The sequence below is a fragment of the Ascidiella aspersa genome, chromosome 2, assembly GCF_963924565.1.
Source record: "Ascidiella aspersa chromosome 2, kaAscAspe10.2, whole genome shotgun sequence".
Taxonomy (NCBI): Eukaryota; Metazoa; Chordata; class Ascidiacea; order Phlebobranchia; family Ascidiidae; genus Ascidiella; species Ascidiella aspersa.
This window is the reverse complement of record NC_139448.1, coordinates 13,673,697-13,699,386: the sequence shown is the minus strand read 5'-3', so window position 1 is coordinate 13,699,386 and position 25,690 is coordinate 13,673,697. Positions and strand designations below refer to the sequence as shown.

General features: G+C 38.3%; 2 protein-coding genes across 2 annotated transcripts; both read right to left on the bottom strand.

Moving 5' to 3' along the window:
• Positions 1-527: 527 nt before the first annotated feature.
• On the bottom strand, positions 528-4,003 carry LOC146163827 (uncharacterized). The gene is made up of 2 exons (XM_083382263.1): positions 3,438-4,003; positions 528-2,849 (listed from the first exon to the last, which is right to left on the bottom strand). Exons 1-2 carry the CDS (start codon positions 3,981-3,983, stop codon positions 945-947), a joined length of 2,451 nt encoding a protein of 816 aa, XP_083238389.1. The 5' UTR covers positions 3,984-4,003; the 3' UTR covers positions 528-944.
• Positions 4,004-10,036: 6,033 nt separating this feature from the next.
• On the bottom strand, positions 10,037-23,851 carry LOC146163826 (uncharacterized). The gene is made up of 17 exons (XM_083380596.1): positions 23,729-23,851; positions 21,838-22,050; positions 20,927-21,046; positions 20,381-20,518; positions 19,725-19,834; positions 19,200-19,321; positions 18,637-18,771; positions 18,192-18,327; positions 17,813-18,039; positions 16,735-16,967; positions 15,612-15,780; positions 14,169-15,009; positions 13,511-13,661; positions 12,389-12,533; positions 11,730-11,823; positions 11,174-11,323; positions 10,037-10,505 (listed from the first exon to the last, which is right to left on the bottom strand). Exons 1-17 carry the CDS (start codon positions 23,849-23,851, stop codon positions 10,274-10,276), a joined length of 3,339 nt encoding a protein of 1,112 aa, XP_083236722.1. The 3' UTR covers positions 10,037-10,273.
• Positions 23,852-25,690: the final 1,839 nt, after the last annotated feature.

Below are 25,690 nucleotides of genomic sequence, written 5' to 3'. Positions count from 1 at the left end.
GCAACACAATTTATAACATATTCAATATAGATAACCCTATAACATATGTTTTTGACAATAGAATTGCCAAGACTATATTGCTCTCTGTGTAATGTTGCAAATTAAGGGATCGCAGATCTATCGTCAAGGTTAATTGAGAGCCCTCTATACTGTGAGGCTATTAAGACGCTTTTAAGTTTTTAAGTTAGGTTATGACATTAGATTTTACATTTTGGCAATTAATCGGACAAATTAGGCATTAGTTCTACATAAAAGATTGTTTCATTAATGAACATACTTTAGTGCACCTAAGGCGTTTACAATCTCTTTATTCACAACTTATGTAGTACGGTAAATTAAAATAATATAGAATGTTATATTTTTAATTTTCAATTAATTATTTCGTTTTTTTTTCACATTCGAGGGCTTGTGTGCGTTGTTAAATGGCCATAACTTCCTGTTTGAGCAATCATAAACAGCCTCACACTGGCATAATATAATTGATTCTTTGGCGTAATTCGCTGAAACGGTAACAATTTGTAGTTAATAAATAGAAACACTTGCAAACAGCATAGTAATACGCACTCTATAAAAAGCAATACTTGCAACAACAGATAAATTTTAATAAATAATATTACTAGAGCAGAGCACAATCAGCTTAATGCAGTTATGCTGAGCGAGCCAAAAACTCGCAAAACGTCTTAGAATTTAAAGAAGCTTTCCCACTAAACTTAATGTGAATGTTTAACCTTCATGAGAAATCATCCCCAAGCTTCGCATAGAAAAACACAATAAGTGGAAACAAATTTCCCTTCACGCTCCTGAGGAAGCAAATTAAATATGATACACACATTTGCAGCAGCACACTGAAGCTTCTACTGCCAGCAAGGTTTTTCAAACCAAACAATTGACCGTGCTGCCGAGATGTCAACCGCGACCGTCGAACTAATACAGAATTTTACAGTTCAATCAACATAGAACAGTGCAGTGACCGGATAGTGGTCCGAAATTGAACCAGATTCGTTAAGAACACGCGCTGTTTCGGCAAGCCTCAAGCCGCGGTAAAATATGTGATCAATCGGCTCTGTTTCACTGCCATCATTCGTCGTAGAAACTTGAAAGGCGGAAGTGCCATTGCGAGCTCCAGGAAAGGCACTTGTCATGTTTGCGTTGTTGTATAGAAAGTCAAGACGCAAATCTGAGGGTGAAAGGTTCAAGTCCCCGAGAAGGACCACGGGGTCGGGTGTGCTGCTCAGCACATCGGTCAGATAGTCGATCTGTGGCTGCAACAAGTCGCCGGCGCCGCTCGTCGCTTCAGAATATACCAAGTGCGTCGAAATAACGCTTAAGATCCTGGGCGGTTTTCTTGGATCAGCATCCCGTAGTGGCACTTCTATCTTGCTGATGCCGTAGCTGAATACAGCGACGTCGCCGAACTTTGGGTAAGATTCGGCCGATTCGGCGAAGAAGGGAATCCGTGACAAGATGCCGATGTCGCCACCGCCGTCGTTGAGCGAGTTGACGCCGTAATGCGCGTGCATGCCTTCGCTGGCCGCAATGTAGTAGGTGTTGTCTACGCCGGCAAAGAAAGGCAGGAAGGCAAACGACTCTTGGAAAGCGACGATGTCGGCGTCGTATTTGGCCGTGAGCGCAGCGGTCGCGTACAGGTTGGGCCTTTCGCGCAACGACTTGCCGTTCATTACGTTAAATGTCATGACTCGGAAAGTTGGTTTCGAGAACTGATCGTAGCTCTCTAGATCTGGTTCAACCTTTAAGCGAAAGCCGTACAGCGATATGCACGTCATGAAGGCGACCAGCATAAGTAACGCTGTATAGGCCCGCTTTCTGCTGCGCGGCCCCGCCTTTCCAGAAGCCAACGAGAGCATTACGCTTGGCATGTCGCGTTTTGTTATAAAAACTATGACGTCACATGTCATGTCAACCACGATAGGCAGGGCCGCCACGCCAACTGCCACGCTGAAAATTGGACGCATGCGGCCCCAGAAGGCGGTGGTAAGCATCGGAATAACAGTGAAGGTGCCCATGATGTGGAAGGCGAGCGAAGAGACGCCGCAGAGGAACATGCAGAGCGACAACATGCCTCTGTTGGCGTTATAAAGCACCCTGAATCGCGACAGCGAGTGAAGGGTGTACATCCACTGCGTGGGCAGTATAAACGTGATTACACAGCCGCCTATCAGCGCTTTCCATTTGGTACAGGTGAACTGCAGCGTTAAGCCCGTGGTCCATAGGCCAATCAGAAGCCAAGGGATGGCCCGCGCAGGTCGCAACGGTAAACCCTCCCTGTATGGAATAAAGGCGGCAAAAATGCATCCAAGAGCGGATAGCCAGGCTAGCAGGCAGTTGACCTGGAAGGGATGTTTGACCTCCGACCAGCGACTTATCACGGCCGGAGAGAGGCCAACCCAGTATGTGATCCAAGCCAGAGAGCCAAGCGAGAGGCAGCTAACCATTAGATAGGAGTAGCGCGACACTAAAGTCCATCGGACGCCAGGTGAATTGCGGCGAAAGTTCATAGCAATGCCCACAGACCAAACCTTATCGGGACCAGCTTTGGCCGGATCGTCATCCTCTGACTTTTCAGACAGCGCTCGATCGTTCAGCGGCCGCGTGGCATCGATTTGCGATTCGTCGTATCGGTCATGACGCACTTCAGTTTGTGACGTTCGACTTGAGCGTAGCGCGTTTCGCCAGCGCAAGGCTTCTTCTAAAATGTGTGAAGTGACAGACAATAGTGCGATAATAACGCTCCCTACGAGAGTCATGTGCATCACGCCGTCGGTGAAGTTAACCCAGCGGATGCTCATCGAAACGGCGAGCGAAATTGGCACGTCCAAGGGCGACGGTTCCTGTAGGCAACAAAAATATTCGTTTGATTTTGTATTTAAAAAACTAAAAAAATAGCGCCAACAGCCCAAAAGCGGTCCCTGTTGAAAATTCATTAGTCATTTTTTTTTTAATTTGGAAAATAAATGCAACACAGCACTAATGAATATTTAATTGCGGTCAAACCGACGCTGTTGCAATACAGTGTTTAACCGCGAGCGGGTGCATTGCAGGAAGCAGATGTACGGAAATACTTACGTTGCGTATCGGTTCAGTTTCCCTTAATTGTTATTATAGCATGTTTTATTTAATAGTCGAAATGTGAACAAGGCGATTATAGCTTAATGATGTGCATTAAATTAATTTACGCATTTGCGAACATGCTGATTACCACACATATAGGTTTAGCTGTGAATGTTGTTTTGAACCCGAGTGATTTTACACGAATTTGCAATTGTATATGGCTGATATGATATATAATAATTTGTGATTCAGTACAGTTGAGTCTAAAAAAGTTTGCTGCGAATGTAAATTCAAATGCTCTTTAAATAACGATTCAGAGCCGATAAAAATCCGGGGCTTTACCACAACCCCGTCCTTAACCAACTTACATTTTCACAAGCGAAGCGCACGTGAATGGGCACGACCATCATCCCGATCGAGTAGATGGCAAGGCGCAGCATCCCGTGGTCGTCTAGCAGGGGCAAGTTGCACAGCGGCAAGATCAAGCTGCTCAGGGCCACAAAGCACAGCTTTCGGGCAACCGGGTTCGGAAAAGGAAAGCTCATGGTCGTCGGGGGTTGGCGCTGACTTTCGACAGCGCTCAAGTCCAACTTGGTCTCAAGATTTGTGTTGGAGGTTTCGGCGGACGAAGCTAGGTGCTGTTGCTGTTGGCGCTGTTTGCCAGTCAAGGATTTGCGCACAACGCTCGCGCAGCAAATCACGCCGTCGACGATATAGAGTAATGTGAACGTGAACAGCAGCACGAACACGAGGTTCAGGAGCGGTGGGATGCTAAGTCCAAGCACATCGGGCCGTATGTACTGGAACATGTTGGCCGCCACGTAAGCCTCCAGTATCGCCCAGTGTACCAAGAGCAGGCTGACACGGGCCACTTGGCCGACCGCCGTGGTTAGCAAGTCTGAGGTCGTTTCCATTATTTAAAGAACTATGAGAGCACGCCCTATCACTGCCGGAATAAAGTCAAATATTGTTGCCACCGGCAGTTGGGTTTAACTTTTTAAAGCAATACTAATCATTGCACTTTTAATTTTAATTATTCAATCAATGAACTTTATGGTCTTTAAGAAAAGTAAACTATTATCTTGGCTATTTTTTAAGAAAAAATGATTACGCAGTTTTGTGATCACGCTTGCCGATAACATTTTTTAAAAATATACTTAAGCAATGCCGTTTAAGTCCTATTTCGACAACAACGTTTCAAGGTCTATACAAGTTAATGACTTCAGCCCAGTTATAGCTCAACGAAAGGCAATTCGTCTATGCAAATCATGTTATTACTCATATTACTCATCAGCCTAAGTATAGGCTGTTCCATAGCTAACGATATTTAAACGACACACCTCCTTCTTTTCGCAATATTGCATTATCTTTCATTCAACGATAAGTGTTTTTCTCATCAATTGGTTCTGATTCAAAGTACCCAAAACTACTCATTTATATATTTCGAGATAAATTTATCATTACATGGCCCTAACCCAAACACACCCACTCCACATCTGAAAGCAAATACGCACTGAATGGACTCAATGCGTTCAACTGTAACACCACAATAAAGACTGAGACCCGACCTCAAGCTATTGCCTTGTCCGTTGTTGACTCTACCTTTGTGCGTACAAACTGGTGACAATTCAAAGCGTGCTGTCAAGCGGGTTGTGAATAGACTATGGGAACGTAGTGCCGGGAGATCTAGTTTCCGTTTTAGCCTTAGCACAGGAAGCGTATTATCTAACACGTAAAATGAGTGGCATAGGCGGTAAGCCGACGCACTGCCGTCTAACAACAACAATAGTTCAAAGCGGCATCGTACGAGCTATCTCAATAGGTTACTATCGATCATTAAAAACACAGTAACTAAACAAAAGAAATATTTGAAGCGTTGGAAATGTTACCTCGTTTTGATTGGCTTTTATATTCCCACTTCGTTTAACTTGAAACCTCCGACCAATTTGTTCCCATAGTTTATTGTCAGCTACTATTTCGAAAAAACAAGAAGCACTCCACTTAAGCTTGAGAATACCATCCGCAAACTTGCCAAGATGTTGAAATAGATTGAAAAATATATTCGAAACTTTCGGTTACCTACTTCTACATCGGCTTCGATATTCCTATACCACATCTAACCGTCATCGCATTTTTCTATAACCAGCTGCAAAACTTGCAATTAACTAAGTTAAAGGCAGTTTGTAAAAGTTGGAGCATTACACATACTTTTCGACTGGTGGACTGATCCTTCGTAGTCTTAGGGCAGTGTTTTTCAACCTCCGGGTCGCGACCCCCTGTGGGTCGTTTGCCTTTTCTCTGGGGGTCGCGAAGACGACGGTTAAATACCAATCACTATTACGAGAATGTCAATTAATTGCCATAAAAAATATCTGTAGATATTAGTGAATGTTTAAACATCAGCAGCCAGTAAGAAAGTTTCGAGACTATTATTTTAACAGTTTAGGCTTACTATTGAGTTCCCGGTATCAATCATAGGTAGCCTACAGTGCTTTTCAACCTTTTGTGAAACAGTACACACTTTTACGTTTACTGAAGAACTTGTACACACACCAGCCCTTGCAATTGGTCCAACAACTAAGTGAAAACTCTAACCTCTATGTTTATTCTCAAATTCAATAAAGACAGAAATCAGAAGCTAAGTGTTTCCTGCACTGCAAAAAAATGCTATCCATTGTCGCAACAACGGCGTTGTGACAATAGCTAATTATTACATCACAATAAAACTACAAGTAGTGCCAGATATCAGGTGTGCTCTGGCAACAACAACGCCACGCGAGCACGCATAGACAAGCCTGTCGCCAAGGTGCAACACTAGCCATCTCACTGATGCTGCCTTGTGCATGAATTTAATAAATGAGTATTTTTTTTGAACAGGGTGGTACCATAATTTTTGTTTTTTTTTATTAATATTTTTTGTGCCATTGTGCATACACAAATGTAATACATATGCAGAAATCTTTGGAGGGGGTCATTTGTTACATTGGGTTGTTAAAATGGGTCGCGGTATGAAAAAGGTTGAACACTACTGTCTTAGGGTTTAAACTTTAAAGTGTTTAGTGTGGCGACTATGAACGCCTTTATATGTCTTTACATAGAACTCTTAACTATTAACTTAAGATGTGCTGGATTCGTCTAAATATAGCTGCACGATGCAATGCGATTTAACTTTTCCGTTGCGGACGCCCGTTCACCCTTGTACGCACTCCATAGCAGTCCCTGTTTAGCGATAAACACATTAGTCGGCTATTTTCAACGTTTTTTGTGGTACGCCTGGAAACCGTAGAGCATCTTATTGCCCTCGATTCTTTTATACAGGAAGAAATATTTTTTAGGTGTCGTTGTGCCAAGAAATCTAAGGAAGCGTCTCCGTTTATTATTGGTCATTTTTTAACTATAGTGAGTGTTGTGCCTTGAGATTAAAAAAACGTCCTCTCTGCTTGACTAATTTAAAGAGTCTGGTTAGGCTGCAGGTTTCTAAATTTACCGTTTTAGAACACTTATACTTGCGGTCCACCGTTTTTTTATCAGTGAGGGCATAATATATCTATTACCTAACATTGCGTTTCTTAATTACTTGAACCTTTTAAGAAAAATGTTTCACTCTCTTAAAGAAGTCAGTTTACAACTTCCAAGATTTAAAAAACACTTACCATTCCTTTCACAATGTGCCTTAGAATCCGACGATGTCCCCACATTGATTTTAACTTTGACATAAAACATACTGGAGCAACAGCCTAAGAAGTTCATAGTGTAATAATAATCAATAGTATAGTAGGCCTACAACGATTTTTAAGGCGAATTTTGTCCTACCATCAGTCAAGTCAAGTCATTTGCCCAAAAGACTTAAGTCAAGTCAAGTCTTTTGTCCAAATGACTTAAGTCAAGTCATTTTGTCCAAATGACTTAAGTCAAGTCAAGTTATCTAAAAACAGTGACTTAAGTGCACTTAAGTCAAGTCATTGACTTAAGTCATTACAACACTGCTAGCTGGTCTAAACAAGAATATTTAAAGATTCTTTCAAAATAAATCACATGTTTCATTATGTGTATATAAGACAGTGTTGTAATGTTGTAGTAAAAGACTTGACTTAAGTCACTGTTTTCAAATGAAATGACTTGACTTGACTTAAGTCTTTTGGGCAAATGACTTGACTTAAGACATTTGGACAAAAGGCTTGGGTTAAAATAAAATGTTTTCATGAAGCAATTATTTATAATTGAGTTATTTATCTTATTTTTTCCACATAAAACAATTTTCCTGAGATGTGTTGTATTTATGTTTATTTTTTCTCGGGCCATTTCTCATAATAATCGGACGAGTATACTAGTTTTAACAGTTTAAAGTTTTATTGTTATGACAAAGGACTTGACTTGAAGTTGACTTGCTCTAATTATGATGACTTGGGAATCCGATGACTTGGACTTGTTATTTTACGAATGACTTGACTGGGACTTAAGTCATTTCAAAATGACTTGTTTACAACACTGATTTGAGATCCTCATTTTTGACACGGCCCGCCAAGACATTTTCTGTTTCTTGTGCGGTTTAAAACAAATAATTGCTCATCCCTGCTATAGGTAATGACCAAAATTGTTTCGCCGTTTGATTTGGTTTATCCCAAAATTATAAAAAAAAATGTTAAAGTAATACGAAAGCGGGCGGCGACAAGCTTCGAACCCGCGATCGTTATACTTTAAAAGTCAAGCGTAATTTTCACCAAAACGTCGGAATTGGCGACGTGATTGGTAGAATGACATTCCAACGAAAGACTGGTCGCTATGTAACGCTCCCGACGAGAGTCAAGTCCATCACGCCGTCGGTGAAGTTAACCCAGCGTATGCTCATCGAAACGGCGAGGAAAATCGGCTCGTCCAAGGGTGACGGTTCCTGTAGGCACAAAAATGGTCGATTGATTTTGTATTCACAAAACTAAAAAATAGCACCAGTAGCCCGAAAGCTGTCGCTGTTGAAAACTCATAAATTATATGTTTTATGAAAAAAATGCACTACAGCACTATCGAAATTTTAATTGCAGTTAAACCGACGCTGCTGCATTATTACATTGTTTAACCGCGAGCGGGTAAATTGCAGAAGCAGATGTACAGGAAACACTTACGTTGCGTATTTTTTCAGTTCCCCTTAATTGTTATTATAGCATATGTTTTTATTTATTGGTCTACATGTAAAAAAGTCGACAAGCTCACTGATGTACCAAATATTCAATAAATTAACGCTTTTGCTGAACACGCTGATTACCACACCTATAGGTTTAGCTGTAAATGTTGTTTTAAATTCGAGTCATTTTACAAGAATTTGCAATTGTACATCGCTGATATAATACATAATACTTTGTGATTCAGTACAGTTGTACTGAGTCTGAAAAAGTTAGTTGCCAGGGTAAATTCAAATCCCCTTTAAATAACGTTTCAGAACCATGATTGCTAGAATGACATTCCAACGAAAGACAGGTCGCTATGTATGATCTATAAAAATGTACCACTTCATCTTGTATTACTTTGTAAACCAATGTAACTCAACTATAAATTTCTAGCTACAATTTTCTATTTTAATAAGCACTAACTTGCGGTCAACGACCATTTCTGCGTTGATACAATAGAGCAGCGGTTCTCAACCAGTGGGCCATGGAAACTTTTTAGATGGGCCACAGACCAATTTAAAAAAGCTAGATTTATTGAAGAATTTAGTTTTATTTGTGTCACTATACCTAATTTTACAGGAATGGCTTGGGGAGGAATTGAGTAAGAATGTAAATTTATTGTCATATGCTTCGCTATATTTTGTTCTAAACCGTTTTATATCCATTCATAAAAATGTTTTTTGTCCATTCATAAAAATGATTAGGGCCACAGAATTTTTGTGTAACGAAAATGGGCCACGAAAGAAAAAAGGTTGAGAACCACTGCAATAGAGGTAGACTAAAATTGCTGGCATAGTTGCGCTCCTAGTTTTTGTCAAATAATATATATTTTACGAAGATAAACGTAGACTGCAGCATACCGTTTTCCCCGGTAAGTTTAAATGCTTAGAATATTTTTTTTAACTTTTTTGCAAGATTTTGCATCAGTATTTTGTGTCAACAGAATCAGAAAGAATTTAACACTAAACATAATACAGCAATCGGCCACAGCAGGTACTTTAACCCGACTTTACCAGCCAGGCTAGATTTCTTAATTAGCATTTTACCTTTAACAATGTTGGACACAGTCAGGTGAGCATCTTTGTCTACAGCTCGACGTTCATTTGGGGGTTTGGTCGCAACTGGTTTAACCAGCTTCACAAACGCAAATAATAATATCGGTAAACCCAGAGGTCTAAACACACACTAACCCAAACAAAACGACTTCTCGCGATGTTGGAAAATAGGCGTTTATCGATTTGCTGCGCATAAATACACCAAAACAACTGCTGCAGTAATCTAAGCTGTGGTTTTCATCAGGGCCATAACTTCGACTGCAGTATTAAACTCCGGTAAACGATGTTAAACCAAACAAATTCCCGCACTATGTTTTCCCCTCTACCGGCTCCCATTCAATTGGGTTATTATGACTAAGTCTTAATTCATTATTGATGAAACTTGGACGGCAGTGGAAAAGAAAATGATTGTCGCAAACAAATACGAAAAAATGTATGTAACCACACAAAGAAAACAGGGTGGCTATTGAGTTGAATGTCAGGTAAACGCGAGGGTAACTCAGTAAGGCAATTTTAACACAAGTTGTAATAACTTATGGTATAGCGAGTGTTAAATGCACACAGAGGCGCCTTTATGAAGTTGTCCTTCGCGAACACGATTAAGTGTAATTGTACAAATTAAAAATGTATTTAAAAACATAGAACACTTATCAAGCTTAAATAAACGAAAAATGACAAAAAATTAAACTACAGGGAAATAAGTCTTTTTATTGCAAAAATTCCTGAAAAAAAAAGTATTATAAAGCACAGAACCAACGTAACATAAGACCACAAACGTCCCGACCAGTTGTTATTGAATATAAACAGTCTAACCCTCTAAACAACAGAAAAGCGTTCATTACTAGGATTAATGCTTATGTAGCCAACCACAACACTTTGTTAAGGTTTGCCATGTTTAAAACAGAAAGTAGTTCAACCAAACAGTACCACTGATCTAAATCGCGACAAGACAATTAAGTAAAAAACAATCGACCATTTTATAGCTGCTCAGCTTTGCTCGACCGATTTCCTATTTTTGTTCTTTTTCTTTTTGCCCTTTTTCTTCTTTTTCTTAGGCGGCGTTTCCAGTGGGGGTTGAAAGGTCATGGGTGCGACATGGGCACGCACCTGGTTACGGGACTGCTTATGGGGGTCCAGGGGCACGTAGGGGATGTTTTCTGTCGTAGTCACCACAAAGCGTCCAGGGTTCACGTACTCACAGCTCAGATCGTACACCGCCCTAAACCAGTGTGTACCCGTTATGTGCATTGCACATGTACAGTCTATACTTTATAGCATATTGTTTACAGAAAAGTCACCTCAGACCGTTATTTACGATTTTGAAAATACTCCTTAAGGTTGTTTTCGCCAAGTATGTGGTCAAAACCTGCGTATCAATCAAAACTTATAATAGGACAATCTGGGATCAATAGTGTTTTAAGCGGAATAAAAACTTTGAGTAATGTTTTTGTTGGTCCTACATTTAAGCTGCTGAACCCTATTGGTAAAGGAACAACTTCGTTTAAAGGGGCCAAACTAGACCCTACTAAATTTTAAAACATTCATAGAAATACACATGTGTATGAATGATGAAGTTTTTTTAATGTTTGTGTTTTTGCTGATGGCTGATCATTAACAGCAACGTGACATAAGTTTCTAAAACTCCAGTAATGAAAAAATACAAATAAACCTTTGTTGTTATTAAGGACGTTAATGATTTTTTTTGGAACTTGGTGTATTATTTTCTTCAGGATCCAATCCGAAACCGAATAAGTAGGAATTTTCTTGAAACACAAATACTAGATATGGCAAGGCTGACATTTTATAAGATAGTAGGGACAACGATTTTGCCTTTTCGCCTTCACGTCCAATTTACAATTGGTAAAGCATAAAAGGAAGAGGCCTTACGTTCTCGGAGGTGGCTTTATGACACCGGCCCTGACGAGGTATGTCACCGATCCGGCTTTGTGCGAAATGAGGTAGTTGCCAGGTGGAAAGAGTTTCTTGTCAGTCAGTTTGCGGAAGGTCGACAGCAGGGCCTTTCGTGATTTCAAAACACTGCGAGAATAATTTTCGATTATTAGAACTATTTTTGTTACTTTCGCGGGCCTTTTAAAGGACTATTGTTTGGGGAACTCTATTGGCGTAAGAATATATTATATATACACTTCTTTTCCGAAGGAAAAACACCAGGTGGCGTATAATCCAGCCCAGAAGTTTAGATTGCAGTAAATATATTCTTTTTCCGAAGGAAAACCAACTTATGGCGTATAATTTAGCACAGAAGCCTAGCTGTTTATTTATGCAGGGATCTCACCATGACTTACTCCTTAAATGTTTTATTTTTTGCGTTCCATCTACGGTATTTAACGAATTTACCAAAAAAAATGTAAAAAATAGATGCAAGGCCATTAGGCAGATCACCTCACAAAACTTAATTGTAAACATACAAGTGAACACATACTTGAAACCAGTCTGCTTGATAACAGAATCGAGTGACTTCAGGTCAGGTAAAAAGTCGGTGCCCATAAATTTCTCCTTAATGGGATCGAATCTACCTACGAAGAGAAAAAAGGGATGGTACAAGTGTTTTAAATTTGAACAATTTAAGACTACACCGCCACGCAATAACACAACGTAGGGCACAATAAAAAAATAAACAAAAACTGGCATAATACGTTATTTCATGTTTTAGTTTTACGGTAATACGGTAGTCCTGACTAATCTTGAGTTGCTCAAAGTAATGAAAAAAATATTTGCCATAGAGGGCCAGAAAACTTTACGAGCTTTTAAATAGAATGCGAAAAACCAAGCCTGATAATTATGCTAAGTACTTTTTGCCTATTTTTTCTCGAAACAGCAGCCAAGATTATTGTATACAGTGCGAACCGAGGTGATAATAATTAAGTATAATGAAGGCTAATAATTTTACAATGGTATTTTCATGGTTTCGATCGATCGCTGCTCTTTTCAACTTAAAAATGTCCCTTACACAGGAGCTAAACGACCAAAACACCAGCATAAAAGTGAAGTTATTTACCGTGTTATAACCCGTTATTTCAAAGCACAAATCAGAACACAAGGTTTACGTCTAAAAAGTTAGTGGCAATAAGACGAGCTTACATCTGAGTACGGCGGTGCAGCGAGGTCGAAACACGAGGTCTACCCATTCGCTGCACATCTCGTTGAAGGTTATCTGCTCGTAGCCCAAGTCTGACTGGTATTCGAGCTTCGTCGTGATGGTAACTGGCGTGACATGCTTTACGCCCTGAAAAAAATGGGTATACACTTTCTATAATTTAAAAGTTTGACTTTAGTTTTTTGTTATTTTCAGCAGAACGGCGTGGTCAGACTCAAGACTTAAATAAGACTGGCCAAGTATGGAGTTCGTCATGTGTAGTAGCAAGTTCCAAACCGATAAGGTCGCACAACGAAGTAAAGATGAAATATCCAAGCAAAACCACAAAGGTTGTAAAAAAGGTACAAAACAACTTTATTCAACAAGTGCAAAAGATGAAATAGCATGGAGTGCGATATTTCTCACCTATGTGTTTTGACTAGATGGTGACACCCCTACAAGTGGATTGCTGAATATACTGTTGCTGCCAGGTATTGTCACTTAAAAATGGTTCATTTAACAAATATTTTTGCTTTAACCGCCGACTTTCAATTACCTTTTCGGATAATGTTCTGCAGGGCAATAATTTACATTGTGCCAGATAAATTGATATACATTTAAAATCCAAACACAAACAGAGTAACAACTAGGCGACCTAACACGGCGAAATAAGTCCTTCTGTTTTTTGTTTTTTTGTTTGGACGAATATACGTCTATCTGTTAGGCTGCCGCTATTTCCCTAAACAAGACTACCCAGAAGCAATAGAAACGTCTGTGTTTCTAATTTAAGTAGGTTCAAAGAGCCTTTTTAATTTAGTGAATTGCTATATATCAAACCTATTTTAGGTAAGTGAGTAAAATATATTACAAACTAGGTTGTTCAACTTTACTAGCCTCAAGTTAAACTCGGAAGTCGGCCTCTGCTCTATTTTATTTAAAAGTCATTCTAGAATGCGTATTCTTAAAGTGGGCTGCATCCGATTTGAGCTGTCACAGTCCATAGTGTTTGTGTTAAAAAAACATGGATAAAATAACAACAATTTGAAGTGGCACGTAGAGCAGTAGTCGGGTTATTTACGAGTGCGCCCTGAACTTTCGGCAGCCAGAATATCGCAAGGGTGATTTACCTCTTTTTTCGATTCTACGACTCCGTGCAGTCCGCCCCTTATGAGAACTTTGGTCTCTCCGAAGCTCCAGAGAGTGTAGAATCGCTGTTTTCCCCCCTTCTCCACCATTCGAGTCCGCTGCTGCGTGTGTTGAGCCATCAGCTGGTCGAAACTGCACGACAATACAGAGGAAGTTAAACACTGCACTTATTTGTTGTTTTAGCAGTTGCTTCAGTGGTGCAAACTGGCAGACAAGGGCAATTAGTCCCTATTTTGTGGCCTTCTCTAATAGTCCATTTAACCATTACAGCGTTTGCTATTGTTTCACACAGGATTATTGAATTTTTTCACTTCGCATGGCGCCACATCAATGATACTAATACTTTCGTTACAGTTATCCCACTAAGGCAACTCTGTATTTATGATTTGGTTGCTTCAATCATGATGAAATAAGTACTGTCAGAATACACATCTACAACTAATTTTTTATACAAATATTTCATCAACTTCGCGACGGAAAACGCCAAGTACTTAAGCCTGCATATATACCTATATGTATTCCAGCACAAAATTGCTTCACGATGTAAAATCTGTAATTTGACATCGGCTCAACCGACAAAAATACCAAGCGCAGGAATAGCAAAACAGAAAAAAAACATAACTAGTGTAGTATACTTACTCTTCTTCTGCGTCGTTCCTCGACCGCTTTTCACGATTTGAAGCGTGCCCTCTGTCCGGCTTCTTGCTGTTCTGCATTCCGAGTATCTCGCCGAGGATGTCGGAAGGGTTCTTGTCGGCCAAGATGCGCGCTTGCGTCGAAAAGGGAGTCTTGGTGACAGAGCGGTCGGTGGTGTTCTGACGGCCGATGATCTCGGCCAAGACGTCGCTTTTCGGGCCGGCGGTCGGGTCTTTTTTCGGCGTCCGCTTCGCCCGTAGCGAGGCGTTCGGCTTGGCGGTCGCGAGGTTCGTAGCGGCCATTGACGGAAAGGAGAGACCGCCGCGCACAGCCGGCGACTTTTCAGCAACCGGGGGTAAATGAGTGCGCAGCTTGCTGAGGACGATGTTATCATCGGGCGAATCTGACTCTTCGGGAGATTTCACCTTTCTGCTGCTGGAGTCGGCGTCGTCGGAGGCGGGTTTAGGGCGAATTGGCGTGTTCCTAGTTCGCATGTCCGGTAATTTGACCTTCAGGGTTCTCGTGGCGCAGGCGGGTTTTGCCCTCTTCCCAGGGGGAGACTTGAGGCGCGCTTTGTCCAGTGACGTCACTTTGGTTGAAGCGCGCGTCTTTCGTTTGGTTTGCGCGCTAGTGGAGGAGGCCGCCTCCTCTATGCGAGTGGCGAAAACAGGGTCGCTCGTCACCCCGTACGTAATGCACGTCTGATCGTCAGGCGTTACGTCATCAGCTGATGACGCGGTTTCGGCGGCTTTTTCTGGAGGTGGATCGGGATCACCTTCGTCCAGGACCAGTCGGTCGTCTTCGGAGTCGCTATTATCTTCCACTTCGTGTTTAACCACGACCGCTGCAAATTGACCGTTAGGATTTTAACACTAGGTGCATAAAAAAAACTTTTATAATAAATACCATTACATAGGAGTACTATGCAGCCTGTTCAAAAACAATAGGGCACACAACATTTACATAATTTAATTTTTATGGATTTTAAATCTTTTTGGTGGATTTTAAATCTTGATAATGTTCGCACATTTAAACATAAACGTATTGCCGCGAATAAAAAAAATATACAAAAATAAACTTCCATATAGGTTTCTTAATATAAAAATTCCACCAAGTACTGCCTTAGAACAGACATAATCAGTATATCAAAAGTTATGTTATTTTATTATAAAGGTTGGTTCACACTAGACGCGTTTTGCTTCTGGCGTTAGCGTCTGGCGCAAAACGCTAACGCGTTGCCAATGTTAACAGTATATTTTCTCGCTCATAATTGAAAGCGTCAAACTTGAAATACTTTTCGCAACCGAAGGTGTTTTCACCTTAAGGCGTACACGTAATCCGTTAACGCCAGACGCGTCTAGTGTGAACCAATCTTTTAGGGTGTTTGTAAAACTGGGGAGGAACGCAAACGCGGACAAAAGCAGCTCATCATCTATTTATTCCTACCAGGTTTGTCTTGCTTTTTTTGCCAAGCGCTGAACAATCCAGTTATCGTCTGCTGTCGTCCTGCTCCCGAAGCACTGGTTGCTTTTGTAGATTCAGAGGCCGAATTTTTTTCATCGCCAGCAAGGCTTTTCATCCAAACGTCGGAACGTGATCCGGCGACGGATAATTCCTGCATAGCAAATACATGTTTAATTGTTTCATTGCCTACAATGGTCGTTAGTTGGTTGGTATCAACTGATAGAACGGTGGCCGAGATTAAAGTGTGGATGCTTAACAACAATAGCACAGAAATTTAAAATAAAATATATAAAGATAGAACATGTTCGTTGTCGCAATTCAAATCTAAGAGATCACAAACAGATGAAACGTTTCTCTTTAGTTTTAGTACTTTCTGACAGTTTATACAAGTGAGCTACAGTTTTTAAAGCTTGCTAATTTTATAGATCCAGGCCAAATTTCTCTTCGAATTTTTCACCACAGGCCGCCTTAAAAACCCTATTTTAGTCATAAATTACGCAAACACCCTACATTTCGAGCTGTACTACATTGAAATGGCACTACAATCTCCTGAAAACCCATAAGTACAATTGCGATAGTATTGTATAGTACAAGGTGAAGATTCCAGTCCAGTGTGGTAAACAAGTCATTTTGAAATGACTGAAGTCCCAGTCAAGTCATTCGTAAAATAACTCAAGTCCAAGTCTTAAGTCTTTTCGAATAAATAACAAGTCAAGTCCCAGTCATCGGTTGCCCAAGTCCAGTCCCAGTCAAGTCATAATTAGAGCAAGTCAACTTCAAGTCAAGTCCTTGCCATTTAAATAAAACCTTAAACTATTTAAACTGGTAAACTAGTCCAATTATGAGCTATAACTCAAGTAAAAACCTGTATCAATCAAGCATATGGCAAGTAAAATGTTTTATGTGCAAAACTTAAGGTAAATAACCCAGTCCCAATTGTATAATGAAAAATGATTAATGAAAACACATTTTAACTCAAGTCATTTGTCCAAAAGATCAAGTCAAGTAAATTTGTCCAAAATACTTCAATCAAGTAAAATTATTTGAAAACAGTGACTGAAGTGCACTAAATTCAAGTCATTGACTTAAAAATACTGGATGCTACCTTTGTATCGGAAGACCCCGCTTCCTCCTTAATTTCCAAGACGCGAGTTTCAGCAGGCTGCGCGGAAACCGGCTCGGTTTTGGGGCGCAAAACCCTCCTGGCGGTCTTTTTCCTCCGATCGCCGGTGCCGTCCAGTTGAGGGATCGAAGACGCGTCAAACGTGACGCCATCGATCGTCAAAATGTCGTCATCGCTGTCCGAGGAAGGCGGCTTGGTGCGTTTGCCCTTTGGAACTGAAGCAAAAAAGTTTTTTGAGAAAGTACTCGCTCACTGTAAAATGCATAAAGTAAACCAGCGAAATCTTAAGGAAAAATTCTCATTAATATGCACGAATTTATATGGTTTGTTTGCTTTTTAATGTATATGATAGCATGACCGCAGCGGGCAACAGTTGTGGATTAATTCTTGGGTTGTATTGCCGTCTAATCTATTAACTTAAACAAAAGCTCCCAAACTTTGTGTATTACAGAATTAAACATGTTTTTTTTTTATCATATACGCTTTTTTCTTCAGTCTTCGGCTGGTTTAACCGGAAACCTTACTTTTGATCCCACATTACACTGATTTAATATAGTAGGTCCATTCCTCAGTAAATAAAACTACTATTAAAAATCTATGAGTCTCGCAAACGATTGATTTATGGTAAAGAAATATGGTTTAAAGTACATCAGAAGAAAAGAAAAACCTTTAAGACGACTTACGTCATACTAAAAAGAAATGCTGAAAACCTGTGCAAAACGACAAATTTTACAGTCACGTACTAACAGCCTTAAGGACTTTAACATAGAGTCGATGTTAAGTGGTAACTTATATCTAAAGTCAACAAGACTAGATACATTTAATTTTGTTTAACATGTCTTTTTGTTTTTCTACCCATAAATAGCACTTTCAAAAGACAGTTATTGGATTCTTGTGAACACACTGTGTAAAACAAACGTTACAACATTCAAAGTTGTTATCATCCGTACAATATAACAGTGTGTTTAAAAGAATCCAATAACTGTCCAATGAAAGTGCTATTTATGGGTAAGACAACGTAGCGTTTGTGAATTTATAAGCAGGATAAAAAAAAACTTACTCGTCTTGTGTTTGGCCGGCGTTTGTGCGTCAACTGAAGAAGTTGAAGATATGGTAGTTTTGTTTGTGCTTTCCACTTTGTCGTAATCCTCGTCGCTAAGACTGCTAAACTCGTTCGAACTGGCATAAACCGGTTCTTTCAGTGCGGATACCATCGGATTTTCCGCTTCGGCGACGACGCTTTTTTCAGCTTCAGTTGAAGTTTGAGCTAATTGCTCAACTTCCATGCTAATTTACATAACAAGTTCCAATGTTTAATTCACACCAAATAGTTTTTTATTAGTAATATACGGTTTAGGTAGAAAAAATTAAAGTGTTTTATAAATAAAAAAAGGATTTTTGTCTTCGAATAGCATTTATTGGTAATCTCGTATTTTTACCTTTCGTGCGGGGTTCGTGAGTCAGTATCTGGACTACCATCAGATTCTGACAGAAACTTCGAGCTAGGAACTTCTGGAACGTTTGGTTTTGCTTCTGCAGATTTTTCGATCCGATTGAGGTCACTTTTATTTTGTTCTGCATAATACAGTTTAGTTATATTTGCTGGGAGTTCCGGTTTTAATTTAAATATTTGCAAGTGATTTTACGAATTTACACACAGTCTGGCTATATAAACTTAAATTACTGGTAAGTTGTAAAAAGCATAAAATACCGGAACAGACATGAAAACATGTTATTGCCTTGACAAAATTAAGCTTTTAAAAAATAAAGCGCAATTTCCGTTGTGCTATTTTTCTACACTTACAAGATTAATTCATGCCTATCATTACTGTATATATGTGAATCCAAGTCTTAATCAAACGCCATTAACCTAACTTAGCTTACCTTTTCGATTGCCAGAAAGAAGTTTGTCTTTTACTGCTCGTTTGAAGTAGATAAGGTTCTTTTCACGGGCATTTAAACTTTTACATGGCAGCGACTTTCCCACAAATAACACTTGCCTTTCAATATTGTCATCGCCTTAACACAATAAAATAAAATTGTTAATGTCTAAAGCAGGGGTGTCCAACTCAAACATACCGCCGTGCCAATTTTTATCTTATAACTTTTTCCCGTGCCAAAGTTTAGCAACTATTTGTTTTCTAATTTTGAAAGCGCTTTTATACAAAAAATAGAAACAGTACAGTGCCGTAATATCAAAAGTAATTGTTTGTTGTCTTAATTGCTGGGATTGTTTTTTTTTTGTGAAGAAACAATGACAATAGGCTGTATAATAAATTTAGCTTTTTTGACAATTGGCTGTATTTTTTGGGGGGGGCTTGTGTGCCATTTTCTATTACGTCGCGTGCCTCATGTTGGACGCCCCTGATCTAAAGCCATGTTCTTGACACAAAATTGTAAGTTTGCAGGCAGAGTATGGAAACATCATTTATCCAGTCATTAAGTACCTTTTTTTTGTTGGACAACAATTGGTATTTCCCATTCTTTTGGAAAAGGTGCAATGTTGCCAGCAAAAAGTTTTAAGCTCTTGACCGACAAAACAATGTCTGGTTGCCATTCGTCTACGAGTCTGAATAAAAACATAAACATTTTTATCGTCAAACATATAAAAGATAAAGAATTTTTTTTGTTAGAAAGATAGACCCAAATTGTTTTCGCCAAAGAACTTGAATGTTGATTTGAAAATAAATATTAGTTTAAACACAGAAAATCAAAAAATGCTAATCGCATTGCAAGTTAATCTTAAATTGAACGTATTTTCATAAACAGCAATAGATATTTCAGTGTTTAGTATTTTTGGTTGCTATGCATATTAATTGCATAAAATAGTTAAAAAAATACACTCAACATAAAAACACGATAAATTACAATTTTACAGAAAATTGCCTTTTCAGGTAAAATTGCCTTTTTCGATAAAATGAACTTTTTAGGCAAAGTTAAATAAATATTTAAACTATACTTATTGGCTGTACTCAGTAATATAAGGGTCGTTAAGCAAACAACATGGTTTTCCTTGAGAAGAGAAATTAAACTTTGGGATGTTGCATCCATCACTTGGCCTTTTGATTACAGTAGGGTGGGTCTGCATGTTACAAAAGTACACAAATTGTTTGGGTACACTATGCACTAATCTGTATGTTGTTTGATAATGAATTGCAAGGCCAAAAAGGTAGAGTAGATCAACTTCTTTATCTTGATTAATAGGGTTTCAATATGAATTTGTATCAAACTTGTATCACATTAACTAAAGATGATGCTGTATTACAACCAATTAATCAAGATGATGTCGATCTACTCGGCCTTTTTGGCTTTGCCACACAAATTCAGTATATATTTTATACACATATACATTTGCGCAATCTATACGAGTGTCCATCTAGTGATTAATTTCAGATACACAACTGTCAAACACTGATAAACAGTTATGTTGTGCCATGGCTGGTCACGGTATAAACCAAGAAGGTATGGAGTCATAAAAAATAACAAACAGATATTACAAATTAAACATGTTTTAAATAATACATATTCTAAAAGCATATCACGCTTTAACAGATTGAATGACAAATATAGAAAATAAAACTGTGAAAACAATGGTGAAATGGTATCTTAAATATATTAAAAGTTGTACTTTTTGTAGTAAAAGTGTATGTTTGCACTGAGGCACAGGGTCATTAACGAAGGGAACCCTTTCCATGGCTTGATAATCCCTTAAAGTGTATTTCTGCATCAAATTTGAAATCCGCTTACAACATTTAGCCAGGTGATGCTGAAAAATAAGATACAACCAGCCTTAAATTCCTGTTTTAAATAATTACCTACAACATTAAAAACACATTTCCTAGCACTCAGTAAAAATGTGTAATGATATTTATCTGTTAAAAAAGGTTTTAATAAATTTTCAACAAAGAACTACAAATAATTGAAAAACTGTGCGCAATTTTTACTTTTAATACAAGTAAACAAATCAAAAAAATTCAATAAACTATTCTATAGAAATATGATTTCTATGCATAAATTAATACTACAAGTGAAGGGAGTTAAACACTAACACTTATATTATTGACAACTTAAGGGCAGTTTTGTATTTTTGTCTACAGCATTAAGTTACAGCCTACATATTTTGAGTACGTATATAGAAAACAAGCAGCATTGCAGAAAAAAGTTATTAATTTACCTTAAAATATTCTTCCACATGCTTGTATACCATATTATATTGTGCCACATTGCTTAAAGCAAGCTGAATTGCATAGTCTGAATATTGGCGCTGTTCTTGTAGTACTTTAGATACAACCTCCTTGAAATAAGACAGTTTATAATAAGTTATGGTTGTGCATTGAGTTTGACCAGACATTGATTACAATAATAATATAATAAATCAAATTAATATCAAATTTTGACTTTCAATTGTTCAGCTATTTGACTAACCAACATTAAGTCTCCATCATATATCGCCCTTAAATTTGCACTATGTGACTATAAACATTTAGTAAATAGAAGATTAACAAAACACAATGAGTAAGTATGCTAGTGTGCCGCATCATAAGGCCAATGCATTTAAACAAGACAAAATATAAATTTATTTTACAAAAACTACCACTAACAAACTAATCTGCATATTAACTGATTGTGCTTAATAATTTTACACTGTTTTCAAAACACTGAGCATATCCCCTCCCTTTAGTTGGTTGACGATTTACTCCCCAAGTCCCAAGGCAAGAAGCCCAATGAAACACGCCCCAAAGTGACACACAAACTTCCTCATATATATATATATATTCAATAAAACATGCACACACAATCTCACATATGTGTGTTAACAACCGAGATCTAGCTCTACCAAATGAGCTATACAGGCTCAGAGAGGAGCTAGTCGAGAAAACACTATATTATATATATGTATATATTTTTTTGTTTTGTTTTTACTCTGGTAAATCAGTTACTTATCCACTTGGCAAGGGTGGGTAACCAAAAGGCAGAATATTAACAAAAAAAGTTATTATTATTATTGACTGGATACATGTAAAAGGTATTGGTTTTACCAAATATTTAAAGCATATACATATAATATGAACTACAATAAGAAACCTTTTGACCACCAGACAATGTGGGAGGCAGCAATCCTTTGTTCTTAGCGCGATAGGATAGGATGTGTCTAGTATAAATGAGCTGATCTTTTTGGGTCAAAATTGACTTAGGGCCTATGAGTTTGGAAGGTTCTGGATTCTTCTTTTGTTTTAAAACTGACTCCTGCACATCCGCTGAAATTTCCATTATAAATGAAGAGAAGTCACATTCTATCTAAAAACAAACAAAAAATAAACATGTTTGCTGAAGTCTTCGTTTTGTATGTGCTAAGTTTATTTTTTGTAAGAATATACCCAAAAATTTACATCATCCAACAGGCTTTTGGGTTGTGCAACAACTAATGTTTTTTACCACAAACTTAGGTCAAATATTTCTTATAATGCTAACACTATACGCTCGCACAACTGCACCCAGCAAATTAAACAGAAACAAACTACAAAGTATTTTGAAGATCTAACCTGCATTTTTATGGATATTTTCTAACAGAAGAGCAGAAACAAAAAGAATAAATGCTGTGTTAGTAGCCTAAAACGTGAAGACCAAAAAAAAACAAGGCGCAAATTTTGCCACGATAATGTTTGATAATTGGGGCGCTTTACCAAGTGATTTACATCTCTTGTGCACATTTTAAGCAACTGTGCACAGGGTAAAAATAGAGTGACCAGTGGTAACAACTAAACCAAACACAGGTGCAGACCTGGCATGTGGTTAAAAGTTATATATATTTATTTAGTAAACTAATAAGGCTTCTTTAGCTTTAGGAGTAACTAGATATTTCCTCAGCTGAAAAAACTGATAATTTTGGAACACTTTAAGATGAGATATCTTATGATTAACCGACATAACAAAAAATCACTTGTCCACTAGTGATTTAGGGGGCGAAAATGGATTAAATAGTTCTCCGCAATATTATGTTTCTATCAATTTCGCATATGTATTAAATACAAGATGGCTTTCCTTAACAATCTGATTTTAATTCTTTTCATGTTTGAAAAGGGGTGATACTCAGTTAAAATTTGCACATCAATCGTCAAGACAAAATAACACTTTTCAAAAAATGTTGTCATGCCATGTGCAAATTCCGTCGTGCCTAAATATATTTACTAATGATTTAACCTGGCATTTCGTTTCGCTTACTATTGATGCAGTTGGATGTTTGATGTGCGAGTTTAATTTGGTTTTGTAGTTGTGCAAGGTTTAAATTTTTAGCAATTAAACGCAATATTTTAGGCATTCAGTCTTTGCCGCTTAGCATAATTTGGCGATGACCAACAAATTGAGTCCAGTAGGTCTGATAACAACAACCAAATGTTAGGTCAACCATTTAGGCAAGTAAGTGTCGAGACTCGAGAGCACTCTGCCCAAGCAATCTGCACTCCCCCTAGTGGTCGGGAGAGTGCAAAGTCCCAACCCTGTTAATTTTAATTACCAGGGTAGATTATAACTTGCCACATTTTTTGCGTTATTGTAAATTAAATATTTATAACAGTTCAAAGCACAGTTAATTCAATTGACTTTGTTACATTTTGGGGTGCAACAGTTTTGGATTACATTTAGTAATGTAAACATGAATTTTGTAACTTTTGATTTTTATTTACCACCTAACCATATAAATAATTTCATATAGACTTGTATTAAAGATGTATGTATACATACCGAAATAGAAGAGCTATTTAAATCATTGGTGAAAAACAAGGTGGGTTTAAAATTCACTGGAATGCTAATGATTTCAGTGAGTGTAATTTTATCTGGTTGAGTTATGGTTAGTAGAAAACTTTATTTAACCATGCAACACCAAACCAAGTACCTTTTTTATATCGGGGAAATACATTTTAACCAGGCAACGCATGTTGAATTATTATACCGGGAGTCAAATAAATGATTCACTTACTTCTTCCATTAGTCCTGAGCTTTCAAAGCAACTTTCCTCAGTAGGTTTGTATTGATTGTATTTGTCGAAGTTAAAGTTTTCAATATGCTTTTGTATTTCAGGGTTAAATTCAAAATCATCCATCTTTTTTGACCTTTTAAAGTACAATCGTCATTCAGTTTATATTAATAAGTACACAATTTGTTTCATGTCCAGGTCCTAAGGCAACCATAACTTTTATTATTTAACATGGTATTGATTAAACTTAAGAAAATTATCCAGTTCACCTATTTAACACATTGGAAAATTAAGGAGCAAAATCAAATTTCCTTTTTGTTAACTTTTCACAATGAACTATTATTATCCATCTTTTTACCTAGCAGTCCACAATTACATATTGGAAAAAGAAGAATAGTGAATGTGTGTTTCTTCAACAGGCCAAACCTGCACCCCAATATTCCAAAACAGTTAAAAAGTGAGACGTATTTTTGACCTTAAAGGCCCGTTTACACTACAGCTGCACTGAGCTGCACTGGGCGTGAAATTGTTTTCACTACAGCTGCACTGAGCTGCGCTGGGCGTAAAAATCGCTCCAAACGTAACGTGTTTCTATAGCTGCACTGGGCTTGAGTTTTGCAAAGCGTGAAAATCGCTCCAAAGCGTATTTTTAAGCTAGCTGCAGTTGCTGCACAGGGCTTGAGTTTAGCAAAGCTTGAAACGCTCGCCACAATAGAATTTAAATGCAAATTACGCTTTGCTCAGCTCAGTGCAGCTGTAGTGTAAACGGGCCTTTAATCTACCAGGTACGGGATAACCATGATTTAAAGCCTTGCACCAGAAAGATTTTACAAAATTTGCTGGAGATTAGGTTAGTTGAAGAATCGGCGAAAAATTCAAAAAAATTGGTGCAAAAAAATATAAAAAAACTGAATGAATTGAAAACAAATTAGCAGATGAGCATCAAATTATACTTTTTGCTTATTTCAACTACGTTAATGAAAAAACACCACGCTTCATGCACACTGTAATCCAATAATAGAGTCATGTGTCATTTGAACTTGAAATTTTTGCCTATTTTAACAAATAAATGCTATTTTTATCCCTTTATGCAATTAAGCTGTATTTGTGCTGAATATTTATGTTTAAGCCCCTGGCACCAAGCCACATAATGTCATTTAACAGGCTTGATAATGGAAGAAATATTATTGGTAATCATCTTGCTACAAACAACATTAGAGTTGTATAACTTACGCAAAAATCACGGAATGTCATGGGTCAGTAAGCTAAAGCGTAAGGACATTCCCCTTTAATAACGTCACTGAGAGCTTGCTGGGTACAACTTGTGCACTAACTTAACAAACTTGGTAACGGGTGGTACTAAATACAGAGTGGTACCGAATGGAACAGAATGGAACCACATGGGATCGATTTTTTTTCTAAATAAAAGAAAGTAACAAAAGTAAAAGTAAAGTAAAGGGTAATGGGGTAGTGGCTTCTTCTTCCCATTGGCCAAGAAGGAGGCCAGGAATGCCTGAAGTTCGAGTAATGGGTTCAGGCCCAGTCCTCAGGACAACCATTCCCAAAGGGAGATGGTGTCGCCACTTGGAGGTAGAGCCCGAATTATAACAGCGCATCGGCAGAAGGTCAACATTTTCGCCTTTTTGTTTGTGGTGTAGGTAATAAGGTAATAAATAGTAGTGTCAGCAAGGTAATAGTTTTAGTATTTATACTGGCCAAAAAAAACCTGTTTTACCTGGAAAAAAATGTCAGGACACAAACCCCACAGTGATTTGGTTTAAGACCACCGTCAGGTAAGTATCGGTATCATTCGGTATTTAATGATAATCCTACGAGTTCAATTGGGTTCCATTCGGTTCCATATACTCTCATGTAGGGTTCCGTTTTATATACTCTCATGTAGGGTTCCTCTTTTTCCTGGACCGGGAAACGGGAGTGAAAAATGAAAATTCCTGGGAGTCCCGG